This window comes from Populus trichocarpa, chromosome 1, assembly GCF_000002775.5.
Source record: "Populus trichocarpa isolate Nisqually-1 chromosome 1, P.trichocarpa_v4.1, whole genome shotgun sequence".
In the NCBI taxonomy this organism is placed as follows: Eukaryota; Viridiplantae; Streptophyta; class Magnoliopsida; order Malpighiales; family Salicaceae; genus Populus; species Populus trichocarpa.
In genome coordinates this window covers 39,117,799-39,141,500 of record NC_037285.2, presented here as the reverse complement: position 1 = coordinate 39,141,500, position 23,702 = coordinate 39,117,799, and the positions used below count along the sequence as shown (strand labels likewise).

The window sequence follows — 23,702 nt, the reverse complement described above, 5'->3', positions numbered from 1 at the left end:
TTTTAATACTGTGATAATTTGATAAAAAAAATAAAAAAAATTATAAAGTTTAATTTCTAGTCAACACAATGTAATTTTTTTTTAAGTTGGATGACTCGAGCATGAAAAATTTAAAGGATAAAAAGGAAAACATTACTATAATCCAGAGTATGTTTTTTCTCCTCACACATCTAGTATATATAGTGAATTATTGAGGGCAATTAATTTTTTTTCAATATAATACAATACAGTAGAATTTTAATTTTAATTTTAATTTAATGTTGCTATTCTTCATCAACTTCTTATAAGATGTAATTAGATTCCATCAAATGTTTTGATGGGAATTACTTTTCCCAAAATGTGCTTTGTGCGACTTGGCTTAAGCCCTCCCCGGAACCCTAAAAACTAAAAGCCATTTTATCCCAAAATGTGATGTGCATCTAGCGTCGGTGAGGTGGGAGGAGGACAGGAAGCGAGAGATAAATGGTTTTTTTTTTTTTTTTTGAAAAAATATCTTATTAGAAAAGTTAGGCCTTACTTTTTCAAATTGATTTTTCTATTAAATCAACCGATGTGTCTCTTGCTCAAATTAACATCCGAATTAAAAAAAAAAATCTGACCAAATCTGATAACATTTGCTAGCATGTTAAGAGTGTGTTTAATAATGTAATTTAATATATTAGAAAATATTACAAATTGATTATCAGTTAGGTGGAAGAATTCAAGAGTGTGTTTGATAATCCCGTTAAATTTATTTTTAAAGTTTTTTGTTGTTTGCAAAAGTATTAATTTAATATTTTAGGTATTTTTTTATATAATTTTAAAGTATTAATATTAAAAAATATATATTTTTAATTAAAACACATTAAAAAAAAAACATTCATTGTTTACAAGATAAGACTGATTTTTTTGTTTATAATAATCTATTTTTGGCTCTATATAGCATTGTGTTCCAACTACATTTTTAATTTTTTAATTTAAAATTATTATTTTTTAATTTTTTTAATATTAAAAAAAAATTAAAAATTAAAAATATTATTTTAATATTTTTAAAAATAAAAAATAATTTAAAAGTAAGCTACGTTAAAGCCAAATCCAAACATGCCACCTCTCTCTCGCACACATGAGGTGGCCTCAGCTTTTCTTTCTTTCTTTGTTGTTGTTTTTTTTTTTTTGAAGGATTCTGTCCTCTTAGTTTCCCTTGTTTTATTTTTTTCCTTAAAAGAAAAAAAACAAACATTAACCGTAACAAACAGAGTTTGATTGTTAAAAGAGCGCGTGTCTGATTCGAAAATGAATTGTTAGTTGCAAAAGAAGAGAGTAGTAGAAGTGATGGGTCGTCCTCCCAGTAATGGCGGTCCTTCCTTTCGCTTCATGCAGTATGAGGTATGCTATCTTTTCTGTCATTGTCAATATTTTTTCTTTTGTTTTATTTCTTGATGTGGGTTGTATTTAAAGTTGGAAATACAAAGTGGGCTGGTTTTATCTCTGGATTTATGTGCTTGATTTTTCTGGGTTTCAATTAGTGCCTTGATTTTTTATGTTTTTTTACAATATATGATGTTGTGTTGTTCTGTACTGTTATCTAATGCCATTAGTGTTTAATTTTAACTAATTATATTTAATCTAATTTTTCACATGTCTGGACTTCTTTTTTTTCAAGTAAAATTTTTGCGGATTTGGGGAGGTTGAGGTTCTCTTTCGTTCTATATAAACAATCAAAGCATGTCGCATAAATTGATAAGAGCTTACATTTTGATGTCATTCAAATTTTTTTTGTCTACTGAATTAAAATCTTGGGATACTATTTTACTGATCCAAGTGTGTGTTGCATTGGGATTGATCATGTTTTGGAACTCTAGGCTTCAGATGGATATTCTAGGCTGCAAAGAAGACAGACTAATCCCCACGTTCCCCGGGCTTTTTTTTTTTTATTCCTTTTAGCAGATGAATTGAACGTATAAAACCTTTTCCTTTTATGGTATTTTGAGTAATGTTTTGTTCTGTACCCACTTTTCAAGGTCACGGAGATGGACGCTATTTTGCAAGAACACCATAACATGATGCCAGCTCGTGAGGTTCTTGTATCTCTTGCAGAGAAGTTCAGGTGAGTGTGTTTTCTTCCAAGAACTTATGATATTTAAACTTCTCGTTATAGTGCGGGGATTAAAATTGTGAGGTGTTCATCTCTCTTTGTAGTGAGTCTTCAGAGCGAAAAGGGAAGATTCAAGTGCAAATGAAACAAGTAAGACACCTTGAGTGCATTTCTTTCATGCATGATTAGGATTATTTCAACACTCATATCTTAATTGGAATACTATTTATAGGTTTGGAATTGGTTCCAAAATAGACGGTATGCAATAAGGGCAAAATCAAATAAGGCCCCAATGAAGTTAAATATAACACCTATGCCTCGCGATGATTCAGCTGCTGCGAGGAGTGTGCCTCAACAAGCAGCTGCTCCTATACCTGATGCTGTGCCAGCCACTACATCTGCTTCTTCAGGTAGAATGAATTCCAAAGTGTTGAGGACTTTTTCCTTTTTTAGCATTTTTGCTTACCTATTAGGTCATTTCTTTGGCACTTTTCAACTTTGAATTCAAGATGTCACCTGGTTTGATTAAGTAGTCTCTTAAATTACTAAAATTTTAGCGTTGCTGTGTTTGGTTTCACTGTTGATGGGTATTGTATACGATTAAGAATCACATCCAAGCGTATGGTCTGGCACGCACACACACCCCATGTGCTTGTGTAAATGTTTTTTAGTCTATTTACAAACATTTTGATTGTATCTGCGGGAAATGGTTTTACTCATTGCTGTTTTTAGGTTCTTTCCCATGCTCCATGTTGCTCAAGCTGAAAGCAGGGTCTTCCTATAGCTTGTTCATCAATGGAAATGATTGCTTATTCATCCATCCTGTTGTCCCTCCAACATGTCTTTGTTTACTCTTTGTTTGGTATAATGCCTTGATGTTTGTTTAATGCTCTCTTGTATGAAAGGAACGACAACCATCTTCTGCAAGGTCTCAAGTAGAAGATTCCAAAATCATAAAAATCATTTAACAGCAGACTTACCATCTGACACACGTGACCACAGTTCACTTGCTATCTTTTCTTAGTTGTAAGCTAAGGACCTCTCTAATCTCAAGCATTATTAACTGATGATATTTTCCAATTCATGGGCACACATGACCCCAAATAGTGCATAAATCTCCACACAACATGAAGACAATCAACAAACTAGCAACAGAACTCCAAGTCCAACAGCCCTGTATCATCTATTCTGACATATTCACAATCTGATGTGGAAGTACCTCATTTCTCAAAAATATAGGGGAGAGGGAGGGGGAGGGGGGTACCTTTAATCAAAGCTCAAGACACAAGTCATCGGAACTCTTCAATGAAACCCCTTTATTTTTTATTATACAAATATTTCTGCCAAAACCAAAACTTGGAAAAATAAAATTCAAACTAATCAAATGCCATTTTATATTTTCCAGATGAACTTGAAATGGTACTGTGCTGTATGTGTAGAGTCATGCTTAGATTGCTTATAATCTGATCTGTGTAGCGTAAGCCACATTCAGGCTTCAAAGTTTACATCCCTTTGAAATTCTCCCGATTTCAAAATCATTGTTGAATTAAAGTGATGGAGCTTCAGAAGAATTAGCTGTGTGAATGCATGGCTCTTTTCCTGAAAATTGGGTAAATTTGGGTCATCTCCAGTCATCAAAATGTTTTATAGCATTCTCTTGGGGATAATTTCTCATGCTCAAGTTTGGAACTTATAATTCTCTAATTTCTTCCTTGTCTGTGCTGTTCTGAGATGTCCCTTTTCACACATGATTTTTGTTCTCTTCTTTCATGTCTCTCAATTTCTTCTCGTATCTTCTGTCTTCTTCATTTCCCAATTCCTCTTTCAGCTGCTAGAAGTGTCTGTAGGTATGAAAATGAAGAGAAGAAAGGACTGCTCTTTGAAAATGTTCCCAATCTAGATTAAAAAAGAAAAATTAGTTAGGTAATTTCCATTTTGTTTTTAATAATGGGCATTTTTCTATAGAATTCTATGATGCAGTGTGAAATCATCATATACTTCTAGTTTAAGATGGCCTTTAGTCATGAGGGGGGATTTAGGTGGTTGAGGATATGTTTAGGGGAGGAGGTTGTATCATATGGTCACACTTTTGGTTAGTTTTTGGCATTTTGCATTACCTTATGAAGTGTTTGCTTAAGGTACCAAAAAGAAACAGAAAATGGAGTTTATGCAGTACAGTTTAGTGAGGAAAATAATTGCATAGTTGCTACTGAAAAACTAAGTAGGATAAACTCCTTTCTCTTTTTCACTGGTGGACATAATTGCATCTTACCTGTTAAAAGCTTCATCCTTCTTTTCTTGACCTGTTCTAGAAAAACAAAAATGTTAAAAATTAAGTACTGTGTCATAATCATTTCTCATGTAATCAATTTTGTTTCCTTGCATCTCCTGATACCTGCTTGGTTGGCAAAGTTTCCCAAACTGGTGATTTAAATGTTCCTTGACTGTCCTGATTAGTCATTAAGAAACATCATTAAACATCATCTCCATATTAAAGCTGAAGAAACTATGCAACTTGTTGTTAACACCTCTAGATATTGCAGAAATCATTTTTTTTAAATGCCTACATCCAGTTTGTAGATTTATTTGGCCCTCATTTTTTAACAGCTGCTGGTGCCAGAAGGGCAACTTCAGAAAACTCTTATATGGAATTTGAAGCCAAATCTGGTAGAGATGGTGCATGGTGAGAATTTAATGCTTTTCCAGTTGAGGATTCAAGTGGTTGAGATTTTAATGCTTCTTCCTGTTCTATTTGATACTTAATTTTTTCCTTACTTGGTTTAGGGATTACTTGATTCAATTTTTTCCTTACTTGGTTTAGGGATTACTTGATTCAATTCTATTTTGTTACCTTCTTTGCCAGGTATGATGTAGGAACCTTCCAATCCCATAGATACTTGGACAAGGGGGATCCGGTAATATATCAACTCATTCGTACTGCATGTAGTAATGCAATGATTAACATAAACTACTTGGGATATATTTTAGTTGCATGCTGAGTTTAATGCTTCTGTAATTTTCATTCACCTTTCTCATCCATGCATCAATTGCATCCTTTTATCATCAACTAAATAACTTATCTTCCATTTTTGTTCTCTGAATAAAATTCCGTGAGATTGTTCAGAGCTAAGTATATGTGAACCAATATCTGTATTCCATTACTAAATTGTTCATTGTGTTAAAAGATTTGATTTCATGGCATAGGGACTGAGTTTTCCATCTTGTCACTAGGGCCTAGAAGGAATAATCACATTCAAATTTTTGCCAAAGCTAATATTTGAGTTGATTGCCCATGAACTTTATGTTGGGATTGGTGACTCTGGTTCTTATGACCCTATTCCTTAAGAGAATTCAATAATTACCAATAACTTTGCTCAATATTTTGTCAACATTGAGTTTTCTTAGCTGTTTGCCACATGGGAACAATTGTGCCTTTTTTTTTGTGTTGCTTTGCCAACCTTCTTTCGCTAACATCATGTTCTACTATTTCTGGCCATTTCAGGAAGTATTGGTTCGGTTTGCTGGTTTTGGACCTGATGAAGATGAGTGGCTTAATGTTTGCAAGCATGTCAGGCAGCGTTCTCTCCCTTGCGAAGCATCGGAATGTGTTGCTGTTCTTCCTGGAGATCTCATACTCTGTTTTCAGGTGGGAGCATCTACTTGTGAATGAAAACAAATGATCAATTAAACCATTCTTTGGTGAAACTATTAGGAGCATCTTTCTAAAATGCTCTCAAATTCTCAGGAAGGCAAAGATCAGGCTCTGTATTTTGATGCTCATGTTCTTGATGCACAAAGACGAAGACATGATGTAAGAGGTTGCCGTTGTAGGTTTTTGGTGCGTTATGATCATGACCAGTCTGAGGTATATTTATGTTTCTTTCTTTTCAATTTTGAAATGCATCTTTCCTGTTTCTGATGTACAAAGCCCAATGGAAAGCCCATTTCAATATATAACCCGTGTTGTACAAAATTGTTTTGTTCATCTTTTGGGTAATAAATAGGACCATTTTCATCCAAATATAGAACTCCTTTTCTTCTGTTTCTCAGTATTCAAGTGGAAGATGTTAAATTACCATTCTTTATTTTTTAATCCCTCTACTCGATAGACTTCCTCAAGATAAGAAAAGCGTAACAGCAGGTTTTAACTGTTAAAAGTAGATCGATGCATGTGCTTGATCTCACATAAGCTAAAGTCAGAGGAACAGATTTTGCCTATTCTCGTGCTGGGAAAAACAGTGTTGGCTAAAGTTCCTCTTTAATTATCTCGTTGAAATCAATTTCATTACAGAAACTCAAGTTTTGAGTATATGTTTGCTACTCATGGAATCATGTAAATTGTAAGTCTCTTTTTGCGTACTCTTCTGGCATTTGTGCAAGAAATGCAGTTTTTTCTTTTGAGTGTGCAAATTGAAATTTCCTCTTGATTACGGCTCGTTTAAGGTGAGTAATATCATGATTTACAGATTTATTTTTTGCCATTGTTAATTTCAATGAAGAAGGCATGAATGTTTTCAACATCTTTGATATAAATGTAGTTTGATTTAGAGCGTGATTTGTCTTACTCATGAGCATATTTATCACATGCATGTATCTGCATCTCTCTCTTGGAGCAATGCTGAAGATACAACTGAGTTACTTTGTTTTGCGCAATTGAGTTCATTACCCAGCTGCTCTTTGGATTCCATGATGTTAATCTCGTTTTCAATCTTGTGTTCCTCAGGAAATTGTGCCACTAAGGAAGATTTGTCGGAGGCCTGAAACTGATTATAGGCTGCTACAACTTCATGCTGCAAATGACTCAGCAGCTACTGACCAGCAGAAAACTAGTGTAGATCCCTCCATAGCAAGTACCCTGAGGGTTGCTGCTTCTGCCACAGAAACAATGCTGCAGCAGCAACATAACACAGGTGTAGCAGCTCCGGTTTCCCAAGCCAATGTTTCTCAACCTGCCAAAACAATAATTGCGGAGCCAAAAGAGGCTGCAACCCTCAGTGCTGTCGATTCTGGAAATCCTAGTTTCATCTCCACTGCTGTGTTTCCCAGCGTTACGGCTACCGCTGCTGTGTTGGCGAGTGGAATGGCTACGAGTAGCGGCCCTGGTGGCTCTGGAGAGAACATGCAGGGAATTAAATTGTAGTTTGATGTACCTTGATAGCTGCTCTGTTTCATGATGAGCAGCTACCTTTCCCCACAATTGGAGAGGGGACATGATCCACTAGTAATGATACAGTAAAGTCCATGTACAAGAATCGCAACCAAATATTAGGAATCTGAGTCTAATTTTATGAACTTCTTGGGCCTTTATTAACAAGTATACATCTTTTCTTTCACCAAGTACTCTCGAGTTCCATTTGCTCTTTGCCTCGAGTAATTAACCTTACTCTCTTTTGGTTAAAAAAGCGTCTTCCCGAGCAATTAAAATTTCTAATGAAAATGACAAATTGGGTTGCCATGCCAGCAGCAGCATGCATAAAGGTCCAACCCAACAAAGGAGGAAGGCAGGTTTCGGTTAGGGCCCAAAAATTGAAAACAAAAGCAAGCGAGAGTTGTCGAGAGAGCTGATCAAAATGCAGTCTGCGGATGCAAACAGAGCCACGTCCCTGACCCTGGCTCTAGCTCAGGCACAGTCTCTCTCCTACCCTATATATTCCATTCCATTCCATTCCTTTCCGCTAGCTCACGCCTCCTTGAATCTGAACTGATGCGCTAGAACCAAGAAAATGCAAAGAGTCTTGTCAAGAAGAAGCCACACCTTCAAGACTTGTGACTATGAATTCTTCAAGTCTGGTTTTGTTAGATTCATTGCCACCAGTTGCAGGGCTGTTGTTCTCCCCCGGTTCGGTGGACCCGAGATGCTACAGCTTCGGTCTGATGTTGAGGTCCCCCAGCTCAAACCCAACGAGGTCCTAGTTCGAGCACGAGCTGTTTCAATCAATCCACTTGATACTAGAGTGAGTTATTGTTTTAGCTGTTTCTTTCTTTCTTTAATTTAAAGCCCATTGGAAAGATGGAGAGATTTGGATATTTGGGACTTCTTTGTGCGGAGAAATTCAAATAATCATACAAGAAATATTGGGGTTCCCTGTAATTTCACTGAATATGATCATAGATGGTGGAGATTGATGTTTGGTAAACTCCTTGTTATGTAATGTGGGATTCTTTTTTGGTTTCTGATGGATAAAAACTTGGTGATGTTCTTAACTTAATTAGGTCAAATAATAACTAATTATAGCATTTGTTGCAAACTCTTTGGTATTAAGTTTCCAAGTTATCAAAGATAATATATCTCCTGTCGATATTTCAATAGATCATAGATGTTTTCTAGAGAATAATCAAGATCCTCTTCTTATGTGTATTGAATCCTTAAGGAAATACTCTATTAAATAGGATTAAAGAAACAAATGGTCCAAGCATTTAGTCTCATGGATCTTTCAATCCACGTCATAAGGAAAATGTGAGCCCTCGAGTCATTTCATCAGCTGCTCTGTAATAAACGCAGCAGTTGCATAGTGAAAGGCTGCTGTGATCGGAAACACAAGCTACGGGATTGAGTTCATTTAGGAGAACTTTATTCGGACTTGTATGGTGGATCTTAAGATGATGGATTAAGTGGATTCCATGTAGCATCAGAAAATACCATCCAAGAGTGAAAGATACCAAGTATTCATTTTCAAACTAATTTACTAAATATCTGCACTCCCATACAGGTTAAAACCCTATGCTTGTACATGCTCAACACATATCTTATATCCGTGAAATGCGTAAATATGTTTGGACATGCAGAAGAATGATGGGTATTGAATGTTTAAAAATGTTAATGCTTTCAGATGCGATCAGGTTATGGCCGTTCCATATTTGAACCACTTCTACCTCTCATTTTGGGTCGTGATATTAGCGGTGAAGTTGCAGCTGTTGGAAATTCTGTGCGGTCATTCAGTGTTGGAGAAGAAGTTTTTGGTGCGTTACATCCAACTGCTGTGAGGGGTACTTATACTGACTATGCAGTTCTGTCGGAAGATGAACTTGCTCCAAAACCACCATCACTTACGCATGTGGTAGGTGCTTCATAATTGGGTATTTTTAGGCATAGAATTATGTCTTTTCTTTTTGCATTTCTGGTTGGCACAAAATGTCTGGCAACTGCTGAGTGATTTGTGACTCCCAATGCATAATTGAGCATGATTTGTGATCCACATGTTGTTTTAGCCAAACATAATATTTGTACAAACATGCATTCACACACGGGTGTGTATTTTTATTTTTTGGGAGGTCCATCAAATTTTGGGCTACATTAAGGGTAGCTTTTCTCCACATTTAATCTTTTTAGTCCTATATGTGACTAGGATTTAATTCTAGATCACTTTGAGCATTGCCAAGAGTCTTAAACAACCAAGCTTACGAGCATTCATACACACATGAGCTTGCACCATGCACATGCTGATGTAGAACAGAAGACAGAAGAGAGGGAAAGCAGAATAATAGAAAGGAATTAGGGAGATGAGTAAAACAGGGAAAGAGATGAGGGAGAGAAAGAAACATAGTTTCTAACTTTTCTATGATATAATTATAATGCAAACCTTGCATTTATTCTCCATCACATGCTCTAAAATGTATTGAGATATATGTTTAAGTAGAGATTTATGAGTACAGATGTATAATATATATAGAAGTCATTAGTTGGGGTATCGGGATCAACAATTTGATCACTGCCTATTCTTTAACATATCTGTATTTATGCCTGTCTGTGTGTGCTTGCACACATATTTGCTGATAGATACAACCAAAAATTGTCATCTGTTATTTATTTATTTTTTAAAATGTAGATTTTGCTTAAATTTTTGTGTTCTCCTGCAGGAAGCAAGTGCCATTCCTTTTGCTGCGCTAACTGCATGGCGTGCTCTAAAAAGCACTGCTAGGATAACTGAGGGGTAAGGATATACTGTTTAAATGAACTTCATAAGGATCAGTTTATTGTTTTTTATTTTGTTTTTTTATATCATCTTTTCATGAGAGTTTGACATTTTTTTTTCTTGCTTTTGAAATAGTCTTTGGGTTAATTTTAGTGTCGGTCCCTGATTTCTGTCTAAATTTAAATTGTTCTATCGAGTATCAAACCTTATAATGTGGTACCCCAACTTTTCTCACAATTTTAACACGGCCTTTCTCTCGAGTTCAGACTTTTCTTGACATCATCAGCAAAGTAGTGACACTTGTCATCTGTTGTTTCATGCCCCATGAGCAAAAGTTGACAAATTTAATGGTGAGCACACATTAAGATTTAAAAGGCCATCTTAAATGGTTTTGTAGTTAAGTCATTTCAAAATCAGCCACTTGTTGAGAGACTGTCCATGCAATCAACCTGTAGATGGCTGTATATATGATGTTTGAATATTTGATTTTCAAATAATCAATTCTTAAAGCTTTTTTTGTTGAAAAAAAAAAATGAAATCCAATGTGAAAGCTACTGTATTTTTAGTAAATTGCTAATATGTATGACTTCTTTAGCAACTTCAATGTAATTATTTCACAGGCAAAGGATTTTAGTAGTGGGTGGTGGTGGAGCAGTAGGTTTGGCTGCAATTCAGCTAGCAGCAGCTGCAAGGTGTCATGTTACAACTACTTGTGGTGGTCAAAGCATAGATCGAGTGCTGGAAGCAGGTGCTGAGCAGGCTGTTGATTATACTGCTGAGGTAATGATATATTATTTTCACCCCATACCACCAGCTAATTAAAATGAAATACATATGTCAACCCTATTTTTAATTTAGTTAATTACATGGGTAATTAATTATGTTTCCAGCTGAATCATGCTGATTTTCTTTCTTGTACATATTATAGAGTTGAGAGACCCATAGTAATGTTTTCATCAGTGAGCTAGCATGTTTGATGTGCAGGACATTGAACTAGCAATTAAGGGGAAGTTTGATGCTGTCTTGGACACCATTGGTGTACCAGAAACAGAAAGAATCGGCATCAAGTTTTTGAAGAGAGGTGGACACTATATGACGCTTCAGGTAATATGGAAGCTTGTTATTGGATATCTTCAGAGGAGAAATCAGAAGCTACTTTCCTAAATTCTTTGACAATAACATTCTAGGATCTTATCTCCTGTGTTTCAGGGCGAGGCAGCATCCTTGACTGATAGGTATGGACTGGTTGCTGGGCTTCCTATGGCTACAGCTATTTTACTGAAAAAACAGATTCAATACCGATACTCACATGGAATAGGTAAAAAAATGTCATCTTCTCAGGAGATTAGTTGGTAGACGACAAATATTATCTTCCACAATGTTATACCTCTCTGTTAAACGTGTAAATTTACCGAACCAGTATCCACATTTTCAGAATATTGGTGGACTTACATGAGAGCTGATTCAGATGGTTTGGATGAGATCCACCGGCTATCTGAAGCTGGAAAAATGAAAATACCGGTGGAGAAAACATTTCCCATCACACAAGCAAGAGAGGCTCATGAGGCTAAAGACAAGAAGAAAATCCCTGGTAAAGTGGTGCTGGAACTTGATTGAATTAGATTCAACAAAATCATACAAACAATATCAATGACAGGATTTATAGCCTCTCTTTTCTGTTATTTGTTTTTTTATTTTTTCCCTCGTTGTATTTGGGTAGTTGATCTTGCTATGTGCAATAAGCAATCGGGCAGTATTGTATAGATGGAAGTATCCAGTTGGCAATCTGTAAAAGTTTTCGAGTACGTTCTTTTTTTGTCCTTCATTTTGCAACAATACGAGTTTGAAATAAATATAGAAGAGGGGTAGTGCACTGGACTTCTATCTAACAGGGTTCATCGACTATTTGTGGCAAAAAATGAAAACTCAATTTGAGGTGATAGCTAATAAAAATATATATTACCAGGTTAGCAGTAATTGAGGTTCATGTCTCAATCGAATCAGCTGGAGATACTTGGGAATGCCATGATTTTGCAAGATCAAAGCTGCTTCTCCTACTGGAAAGTTGCTAGATTGCTTGTAGTTTAAGCTTCGGAAGCTCTACTTTGTTTTTTTTTAGTAAAACAGCTTCCATCTGCTTCAGGGCCTGATAAAAATGGTAACTGGTGCGTTGTGACTGATTCAGTAAGACAAGAGGCATAAACTATCATACTATTTGGAAATTTAAACGACTTGCAGAAAATAGTTATAGAGATTTGATGATCAATGTTTAGTTTAGTTTAGCCCTTGGAGGCATCAAGTGCAGTAGATTTCTCGCTTCCCCTTTTTCATTAACTTCATTTCCAGAACAGCTTGACTCTTCCACCTTCACCTTCATCTGTTAATGGCATTATCGAGGCTGTTACAACATTGTTCCCTATCTTCCCTTTAAGCAGTGATACATGAAATACAAGATGGATAGAGGCCCTTTCAGGTAGTTGAAGCATATAGGCTCTTTGCAAGACCCTGTAAAGTCTATAGGATTCAGTTTCAAGCTTTTTTCAAGTGCAAAACTTAGTTGTGACGTTTGAAGAAGAGAGACGTCTGTGAGCTTTTCAATTCTATCAAAATCACTTCTTCCTCTTCCCCTTTGATTTCTTCCTCTTCCTCTACTATATCCTCCTCTTCTACAGGATTTAACACCTCCTCTCATCACTTGTATATCCCTTCTCTTGGCTTTGTTTGCCAAAAATAAGCGTTGATTGAAAAGCAGTCTTCACTGACCTCTTCTCATAGACTTTAGAGAAGCCATCGAACTATTGAACATTCAAACCAGACAAATCTTTTATTTCTTCTACATTTTTTTTTTTTTGAAAGGCCAATCAACATTTTCTCTACAACTCTTTTATCATTAATTCCTCACCGCAACTGTTTATTTGATTCAAAACCTTAATAATCCTATTAGAAAACTCATCAACTACTTCGTTTTTCTCTATTTTTATATTTTCTAAGATTTTGTAAGTTGAGAGCCCTTACCATGTCACCTTCATATTCTTTTTGCAAAGTCTTCCGTGATTGCATTGCATTTGTATCTCATGATCCTCGGAAATATAAGATTAACAACTTCTCTTTGAATCAAGCTAAAGGGCTTCAGCATCTCTACTCTTCTCTGCTTTCAAATCTTTGAGTTTTGCTATAGATTGATTGTCCATATTTTGAGTTTCTTCAAATGTTATCTCCACCATATCTCACAAGTCAAGAGAGGTGAGTAAAGTCCAATTTGCATATAGCAAGTGATCATGAACGGGTGTTCTAATAGCCTAGAATCCAAGTATTTTTTTGTTCCTCTTCCTCGTTCTGTCTTTTTCTGTACAAGTCTCACATGGAAGCCATTTCCTTCAGATTGTCACTAAAGTGCCTCTGATTTATCAATAATTTGGCTTCAGGGATGTTTATGCTTCTTAATAACTAAACAAATATGAAATATGACCAGAATTAACTATAAAGTACTTCACTGTTTATAGTAACAACACAATTAAGAAATGCCATATCTAGCAGTGAGACTTCTTCATGTTCGAACATTAACGAAATCAACCAGAACTTCTATGAGCAGCAGCGAAAATAGGAAATTGATGCTAGAGCGTTTCATCCTTTTTTTTTTTTTCTTATTTACTTTTGAAATTTTATTTTCCTTGCTCTTTTTTTTATCTTATTAGTATAGGAATTTTATTTTCTCTTGTTCAGTTTAGGCCTAAATATAGCATAAATAGGATAAGTATAACTTGTGTCAATAAACTTAAATTCCATTAAGCCTAAGACCATTTTTCTATGATGAAACTAGTTATTATTGGTGTTGACGAGTTTCATTTGATGAAGAGAATTTTATTTATGTTTTTTTTTCTTATCTTGTCAAAAAAAACATAGTATTAGATTCAAGTTGGATTTCGGCTTATTTAATCAACTAAATGCTAATTCAAGAACAAAAAAATGGTTTTATTGAGGTCACAAGGTGTTCCTTAGGTGTTCACAATTGAAAAACGAGTGAAAATGAGTTTTCTAGATCTATAAGTCGAAAGCTCGACTTTTCAACTACATGCGCTAGCTAAAATCTAGAACAATAAGCGACGTGTTATTTATTATATATTTTTCAAAAAACTAAAAGGTGTACGACACATCATCCAATTCTTAAAAAATAAAAATAATAATAAAAGAAGGCCCTAACACCCAAGTACACCCATACTCGCCCCATCTGGGTTTTTTTAAAAGGCTTGGGCAAATTAGGCTACCCAAGCCCATGTGTGTGGGTTTTTTTTATTGATTTTTTAAAAATTTATAATTTAGATTTTTATTGATTTTTTTAAAATTTTATCTTTCGATTTTTGGTTGATTTTAAATTGAATTTTATAATTTATTTTGGTTTTTTTGTAGGTTTATTACGGTTTCAAACAATCATCCCGATATTTGGTTGGAGCTTGATTTTGAAAGTGTCTAATTTTTATAATTAAATAAAAAATAATTTTGAAAAATACAAAGTTATTAAACCTAGTGGAGTCTATACTCAGAATGCAAGTTTGAATGGTTAACTTGGATTGATTAAGAATTTAACTTCATAATTTGTTTTAGTTTATTTTTTATAAGGTTATTACGATCTCAAACAAACATCTCATTGTTGGGTTAGTGCTCGATTTTATGAGCATTTATTTTATTATCATATAATTAAATAAAGAGTTATTTAAAATATAAAATCATTAAACCTAATGAAGCTCATGACCTGAGTTTTGAGTTTGATGGATTGAGTCACAAACCTTAAGTCAACCATTATGTTGTTATTTCAATATTAAAAAAGAAAGTGATCTTAAAATCTTTTGTAAAGCCAAACCACCTTTTTGCCGATTGTCTAGGTTGCTTCTAAATCCATAAAATTGATCGGGTCACGTTGGGACAACTCCTAAACTATTTAATTTGAAACTTGGATTAGGTGAGGAGTCGGATTTGAAGGCTTTATGGTTGACCTACTAAAGTCGAGTTTAATGACATTGCTAAAGAATTTATGGATTTTCCACGGCTTGAACTTCTTTTTTTTACGTTAAAAAAGTTTTGGTCTAACTCATAACTTAACGCAAGCCAGTTATCTAGTTATATATGTACCTAATATGAAAAGAATAATAATTAAAACATAGTGTAGTGTATGCCAGATTTCTCATGAGTATTCAATAAGAATAAAATATATATTTTGTTATTTTTTTATTGTAAATTCTTTACATGATTTTCTTATATCAATTATTCTTTTATTATTTTATATAATTGCATAAAAATTATCAAGTCATGATTTGTTTATTGAAATTTTTTTCAGATCAAGATAAGTTTGTATTTGATAAAAAATGTTTCAGATAAAAAAGTTTCCATCAAAACAAAAAATAAATACATAAATAAGGAAATGTTGTTTAGATTTAAGAGATACCTTTTTTTTCCTTAATTCAAGTCATTAAAATTATTATGAAAATATATTTTAATTATCTTTATTTTTTTTTCAAAAAACAAAAAAGACATGTTTTTTTTCAAAAAACAATACATTAATAAGAAAAAAAAAAACTACATAACAAAATACCTTTTTCCTCCCTAATCATTGTGTTTTTCTTATAAAAAAATTATTTTAATTATCACAAAATTAAATAAAATTATATTTTAAAAACTTCCTCATGACATGGCATAGACATCATCCTTTCAATTGTCAATCAAATAAAGCATGCTACTATAAAACACATCCATAATATCAGCTTTCTTTCGTTCTCTAAATAATTTTTATTTTTTTTTAATCTTTAAATCAACAGACACTCAAGAATCAACTCAAGCAATGGAATGTTCTACTGGATCAAAGAAGTTTCAAGGATAGCAAGCTAGGAAAGTCCGTGAAGATTATATATATAAATAAATAAATAAATAAATAATCAATCCAAAAAACTCACTTTTTCTTTATTGATCAGTACTAAACTAAACATCACAGCTGGCTTTACCTCAGAACTGGGACACAAACACAATTAATAAAGCATAAATACAAGCTGCTTTTAATACTCTCTTTGTCTCTTTGTGGTGTAAATATGTTTGGTCAAACCACTGCTTTTCAAGTCATCCTTTACCCCTATTCTTTTTGGTCATTTACCATTTCCCACTTGCAACTTAGGGTTTCATAGCTTGTTGCGTGCTCTGCCACTCTGGCTCTCTTCATTAAATTAGCCATGGCCCACACTGTTTCAAATCTTGTGTCCCCACTTGGCGCCTGCCACGTGGAAGAGTCGAGTGATTATGGGTGGCATAATTTTTAGACCCGGTCCGATTCAATACCCGGGTTCCAGATTTTAACTGCATTGCCCGGATCAATTTTTTTTAAATCAAAACAACATCATTTTAGTAAAAAAACAAAAATCAACGGATTGCAATCAATTTTTTGACCAGGTCATATCAGGTTTTTCTTCTCCTGTTTTTTTTTTAACCCGGTCCAGTTCCAGTCCCGGATCGGCCGGGTCCCGGATTGATCTACTAGACCGAATTTTAAAATTATGATGGGTGGTATGAGCAGTCTTGCTACAGTGAATTATGAGTTGCCTGCTTAGTTATATTTTATTTTTATTTTATTTCTTGAAATTAACACAGTTTTATTAAAAAAAGTTGGTATACTAACCCAAATGAAAAACTTTTTTATATATAAATAACACAGTAAAAAGTCGCAATTCTCACCTACCACAGCTGAAATAAGAGCTGTGTTCTTTTTATTAAATAACATAGTTAATCTTTTTTCTCTTTCAAATATCACAGTGGGTAACTATGATTTGTTTAAATAACATAGTTTTTAACCTTGAATTTTTTAATGTTTTTAAATTATTTTAATTTGCTAATATTAAAAAAATATTTTAAAAAAATATTTTTTTTAATATATATTTTAAAAAATACTTTAAAATATAGCCTTTGCGTCATGCTGCTGCTGCGTGTGTTTGGACTTTGGAGTGGAGTACAGAAGAGGCCTCTCTGCCAACGAGGCCTGTGGTTCTTTGATTGAATTGATCATCGCTACTTGCTTTTCTATGCGCGTGCAGAAGCTGTGATCATTAATTCATCATCCAATGACAGAATATTTTGAATAATTCAAAATGCTGCATTTTTCTTTTTATAATTACATTTGCCCATGCATTTACATCTATTTCATTTCATTTGTTGAATAATAATAAAAATAAAAAAAACATATATAAAATTCTAACATCATTCCATCAATAAGTTATTTAATTATACATCGTTGCAGTATATTTTAACATGTATTTAATTTAAATGAAATCTATCTAATTCTAATGTTAATAATTAAAAATTATAATTCATTATATTAATATGATTAGATTTCATGTTTCGTTTGTTATTAGCTTAATAATTTTGAAGTATTTTAATAATTTTTTTAAAAAATAAAAATTAATCCATTAATCTATTTAAAAACAGAACACCAAAATGTTATTATACTAATATTTTGTATAAATAAAAACCCAAAATATATTAATCGAACAAAAGAAGTTTGGAGTTTCAACCAATTTTTTTAATTAAAAATAGAAAAAGAAAACTTAGCTAAGTGATAATTTTCTAAACTTGCTAAGGTGGTGGACGTGGCAGGAGATTGTTTGAGCAAGTAATCGTAATGCGCGTGGGTTGAGCAATTATCGGTGGTGACGTGCAACCTTGGGATTCTTCTCTGTTCTTTTCACCATCGACCCCCCCATGTGATCCCAGTTCGAAATAGCCTATCCTTTTCTAACTTAATATCAAAACTGCCATTCTAGTGTCTTTTAGGTAAAGGAAACGGCCACGTATTTTGTGTGAAGGGTAGAAAGAGAAGAGAAGGGGCACAACACCCGCGGAGCTGTTGATCCATCCGTTGGTTTCTCGCGCTCGTACATTTGTCAACTGGCCATGTTCAGGGAACATGCCCTCTTTGATATTAACAAAACATGGATTTATTTTTTAAAATAAATACTATATTTTTTTTAAAAGGGTTTTGAAAAGCAGCATATGTTAGAAAGGCTTTGGGTTACTACTTTGAAATTTTTATCTTGTCCTCCATTTTTCTCCTAACTCTATTAAATTAGGTGGTATGGAGCATGATTAAGTGTTTTCTACTCAAGAAAACAAAATAAATTAGAAAAGATTAGATAGAGGGGGGAGGGGGGAGGGGTTTGGAAGTTTATTGTCTAGAGAGAGAAAGTGTTAAATTTGAAGGGAAGAATATTATTGCTTGGAATTGGTTGCGAAGGCTTCTTAATTTTGGGTTAATTAATAAGGTTAAGATGTTTTTTTACCATTAATCCCACTCTTTCTCTTGTTTTTGCACTGGGGATTGAAAATATCTAAATTGAAAAAGTTAGGGCTTATAATATTCTTGTATTGAAATATTAATTGGGTTGATTATTATTGATGTTGGGTTATAGAGAGTGCATAATAACGGTTTAATTTGGATCAAACACATGAAGAATTGGAAAACCCAATTCTTGAATTTTACGGTTTAAGTTCATTGTATGGAGATGTTGAATTGGCTATCTCTTGGTGATTTTGGATTATGAAAATAATATGGAAAATGTTTAATTTACGTGATTAACATCTAGAATTAAAAAAACCCAAAACTTTTGAATTGTTAGGGCTTATGGGAATTTTTAGGGAAATGTTAAATTGTGTAATTATTATAAATTATGATGTGAACAATTTGACTTAGGGTTGAATTAGAAGAACTAAAAACCAATTATGGAAAAAAATGGTTTGGTAGTGGTCGACCATGAATTAGAAGTTCGGGGGATTTGAGAATTTGATGAAATTGTATGGAATTAATGTTTTTAAACATGTTAGGTATGTTTGAAATTGGTTTGAAAGTTTGTATATTGGTTTGTCTTGAATTTTTCTATTATGTCCAAAATCGTAGTTGTTGAAATCGGAAGGGGGATTCAAAATTTCAAGGATTTTAATTTTTGTTCTTGTATTATGATAATGAATAGATGTTTAATTTGATTGAAATGTTAAGATTGGGTGGTTTGGGCATTGGAGGCATGATTTGCTAAATATGGTCGAAATTCATGATAGTGAAGATGGAGAAAATTTTGGAAATTTTACTTTGATTTAGGATGTGTGTTTGAAATTTAAATACATGTGTATGTGTATGTGTATTGTTGAGCCAGAGATGTTGGCAAGGATTGGGGGTAAAGGAGACATGGAATGTGGTTAGATTTTAGGTGTGTGTTGTATGTATTTTTGAAGCGTACAAGGGCTATTATAACAGTCATGTGTATGCGAAAAACAAGGGTAGTCACAACAACCTAAACATGTAAAATGAGGACTGTTGGGATAGCCTTAAATTATGGAATAACAAGTTGTCATGATAGCTTAAAATTATGGAAATTAGGTTGTCATGATAGCTCAAATTATAGGAATTTAGGGTTGCTATGTGATATCCCACATCGGAAGCGAACGTCCAGAGCCAGGGCTTTATGAGTAGTGCTGGTCGCTGACCTGTTGTATGTGTTTTGGGATGCTAGGCTCAGAAGTGGGCTTGCGTTACCAAGAACAAAACCATGAGGGCGGAAAGGCCGAAGCGGACAATATACAGCAGGTTGAGCCGGGCTATTACATTTGGTATCAAAGCCGAGGATGGCTCGTCTTAAGGTGGGGGATTGTGATATCCCACATCGGAAGCAAGCGTCCAGAGCTAGGGCTTTATGAGTAGTGCTGGTCGCTGACCTGTTGTATGCGTTTTGGAATGTCAGGCTCAGAAGTGGGCTTGCGTTACCTAGAACAAAATCGTGAGGGCGGTAAGGCCCAAAACAGACAATATACGGCAAGTTAGGTCGGGCTATTACATGTTACGCCACCCTAACATGTTAAGAAAAAGGGATATTGTGTCAGCCTTAATGTGTGGGAAAATGAGCTGTTATTGTAGCCTATATTCATAGGAGTTCAGACTATTACAACAGCCCAAAAAAAAGGAAATAAGAGCTATTATCACAGCCTTAAGAAGTAAAAAATAAGGGTTGCTACGACAGCTTTAATGTGTAATAAATTAGGGATTTTATGACAGCTTAAAAGTACATGAATGTAGGTTGCTAGAACAACCATAAATATGAGTAATTATGATTTGATCTTGTATGTGTTTAAATGTCTGAAATGGACTAAGTTTACCTAAATATGTAAGGAAATTGTGTATTTAAGTACCTGGGTTAAATTGATTCTAAATGAATGGATATGTGTGTTTGACTAAATGAAAATGTTGATTTGTTATCGTTGAAATGCTAGAAGGAACGCTCATGGTGGGACCCAACTTGTCAAAAGTGCACTTCACAGAAGCACCAAGTAAGTGTTTGTCACCTTCCTTCTTTTCATTTAAATAAGTTTTTTTATTTAACTAATTGAAAATGGATTCAATGCATGTTAATAAAATGAGATACTAAGGAAAGATATTAAATGTGAAACTATTGAAAAAAAAAAGAATATGAAAATGATAAAAGAGAATGAATGGGATGTTGATGATAAAAGAGCTAATGTGAAAACAAAGAAAAAAAACGAACGAGAAATCACCACTAGAAAATGAGTGGGTACTTAATTAATGTATACGAGTGTGAATCTGATGTGAGGTACACATATAAGAATATGATGAGTGAACGAGGTACAATACTTGAATGAGAAAACAATGAGTAAACAAAATATGTTACGCATCACATGAAAAAGATTAAGCTAGCCGCCTGAGTGGGGCTAACATGAAAAAGATTTAAGTTGATCACATGAACAAAGGTTAATATAAAAAAAAATAAGTCAGTCGTGTTAACTAGGTCTATGATATAACAATATATGTCGACTGACGGGGGTTATATTATGAAAAACTAGTTTGTTGCAATAGTGGGGACTACAATTTGAAAACTAGTCAGCCAAAATAATAGGGACTATGGGTTGAAAATAAGTTGTCCAAAATCATGGGGGCTAAAGTATGACTCAAGGAATAAGTTATGCATATTAAAATGAAAAATAAATGATAGTAATGGAGATAAGGTTTGTGTTTGGATTGCCAAAATAAATTAAGAAGTACATGATTAATGTTGATCATCGATTATGATTATTGAGATGAAATAATAAGCTTATGGATGAAGTAGAGTACGAGATATAATGATTGAAAATGGGTCATTGAATATAGTTGTCCTAAAGTATAAGTTAGGGATTGTGAATTGGGATTTATGAACATGAACTAAATTAAGGTATAAGTTTCGAGTATTCATATAAATTAACGAGTTTTGATGATGTACCTAGTATGTGCTATGAGAATTGAAAAGGAGTTATGAATGCATTACCAAACTAATGTGCGAATTATAAATATTAAAATGAAATAATGAACACTCGGTCAACATGTAACATAAAGTAAGGTCGATGGGTCTAGATCGACAAATACGTCTAATTTCTAAACCCAAGCTGTGGATATTGTTTGTTTAATGAATTCATAAATAAATTCAAACATGATATGTGAACTTTAAATTGGATTAATGAATCCAAAATTTAATTGATAGTATAAAGTCGATATTGACCAAGTTATAAGACAATGACAGTGTAAATTCTTATTAAAAGAATTACATAAAAATATTTTTATGACAAAGTAGGATGAGACTTATTAGCTATTGATAGTTAAATTGCATAATTATGAAAAAGCAAATACCCTTTCCTTAGGTATCTATAGAATTGGATCAAGACTATACAATATCAGTCAGGAATAAAGGAATAAATTATGATCAAGAAAAAGGTGTTGTAGTGAATAAGAATAAAAGCATGTTGAGAAAATACGAATGAGTACTTGCTCAAGTATCTAAATATCTAAAATAGAAGTATGAAACGAACCATCCAGATCAGGATGTAGTATTAGTCACCATTGTGTCATTTTGGATCCCTAGGGATATTGATTATATAGAGCCTTGTACAATTCTTTATTGATCAAATAGTTTGATATTACAATGTATAAAGGGTTGGATATACGTTGTTAAAGGTGGATCGATTTGATTAAAGGATTATGCAATTATTTTGATTACTACTCTCGAGAGGCAAAATGTGGTGATGAATGTGTTGAATCGTAAAGCAAATATGATAGTAAATAATGTTACTAGAATTATGGAAAATGATTATATTTTATGTTCGGTTACTAACAGGTTCTTATTTGTACAAATATCAATAAGACTAGTACAACGGGATGATGTTTTAAAGGCTAATAGGAAGTATATTAAACTAAGAAAGATGCAGACTATGGTGGTATTATATGAGAGAGAGAGAGAGAGAGAGAGAGAGAGAGAGAGAGAGAGATCTAGTGTTAAGGAAAAATTAAAAATTTGAGATGAATTAGGACACTAGTTTGAGTTTTATATACGAAAAATATATTGTAATGATATGATTATTTCTAAAGTTTGATAAAGATACTAGTGATAATAAATATACCTATCATTAATTTATAATTTGCTTTATTATATGTTACAGGTGCATCCAACTTATTTGTTTCAACCTGGTGACTATTCTCCAAATCATTTTATATAACTATTGTAGAGTTATGAAGTTGTATAGCAGTTTAATGTAATATATCTGGACTTATGACTAGTATTGAAACTAGAACACTATAAAAATTTATAAACAAGAAAATGGTGATGTCTCTTCTTAATTCTTGGATATTGATAGTTGTATAAATGAGTATGGTGAATTTCATATATATATATATGTTGCGTGTGTGGAGTTATATTTTGATGGAATAGTTAAAGATTTTGTTTTGAGTGGTATGCATGAGTGTACTTGTAAGTATGGATTGCATAAGCTATTGTGTTTAGGTTATTGTTGGTATTTATAGGTATTCTTAGTACAAGATGAAATTTTATGTAGAGTTTCTATGCAGGGAAACTTTTGCTGAAATTTCATTAAAAACAAATAATTTTCTACTTTGATGAAAGAAAGTCTCTTATATGGTGGATATTAATGCAACATAAAATTTGTATTATATGTGATGAATGGGAGTGACTCCGTGTGAGGAAGGCTAGGAATATAAAATAATATCTTATTTACACATTCATGATTATCATAAAAAAAAAGAAATTACATTAAAAAGTTCTGGGTGCTACATTTTATTTATAATTTTATAGAGATAAAATTTCATATAGATATAAACTTTTAATCCTATATAAATAGTCTATGACATATAAAGACTATATAATATCAATCCTAGTATAATTTATACTTTTTTATTCATAAGCATTCTTCTAGCATGCATATATATATATATATATATATATATATATATATATATATATATATATATATATATATAAAATCTACTACCTATTAAAAACTATGTTCTGTATAGAACTTAATCATTGACCACTAGTATGAATTCTGATATCTTAGTCAATGATTGATTTTATCTTTTCTTACTTAGTCAATGGTCTATTTAAGTTTTCTTCGCTGATTTGTTTGCAAATTAATAGTGAAAAACTATTGTTCTTATTCACATGACATATAAACATATTATTTTTTGTATAACAATCCCTTCAATATTCCTTTATTAAGATAAATGAATGATGTGAAAAATTGAGCATTATTCTTCTAAAATGCCAACCATATTTCACTATATAACATACCAATCGATTAATAAATTTCAAAATAAAACATTTTCTTGCTTTAAACTCGACGTTTGAGATTAAAAGAAC

General features: G+C 33.1%; 2 protein-coding genes across 2 annotated transcripts; both read left to right on the top strand.

Annotated features, from left to right (window-relative positions):
• The first annotated feature begins 1,095 nt into the window (after positions 1-1,095).
• LOC7485138 (protein SAWADEE HOMEODOMAIN HOMOLOG 2) lies at positions 1,096-7,411 on the top strand. The gene is made up of 9 exons (XM_052445863.1): positions 1,096-1,365; positions 2,001-2,086; positions 2,179-2,224; positions 2,307-2,484; positions 4,682-4,757; positions 4,938-4,989; positions 5,577-5,720; positions 5,820-5,939; positions 6,798-7,411. The coding sequence occupies exons 1-9, from the start codon at positions 1,312-1,314 to the stop codon at positions 7,212-7,214; spliced, it is 1,173 nt and encodes a 390-aa protein (XP_052301823.1). The 5' UTR covers positions 1,096-1,311; the 3' UTR covers positions 7,215-7,411.
• A 216-nt stretch (positions 7,412-7,627) lies between these two features.
• Positions 7,628-11,876, top strand: LOC7485137 (uncharacterized). Its single transcript, XM_002300368.4, has 7 exons — positions 7,628-8,028; positions 8,905-9,132; positions 9,932-10,005; positions 10,608-10,767; positions 10,972-11,091; positions 11,197-11,305; positions 11,423-11,876. Exons 1-7 carry the CDS (start codon positions 7,798-7,800, stop codon positions 11,602-11,604), a joined length of 1,104 nt encoding a protein of 367 aa, XP_002300404.2. The 5' UTR covers positions 7,628-7,797; the 3' UTR covers positions 11,605-11,876.
• Positions 11,877-23,702: the final 11,826 nt, after the last annotated feature.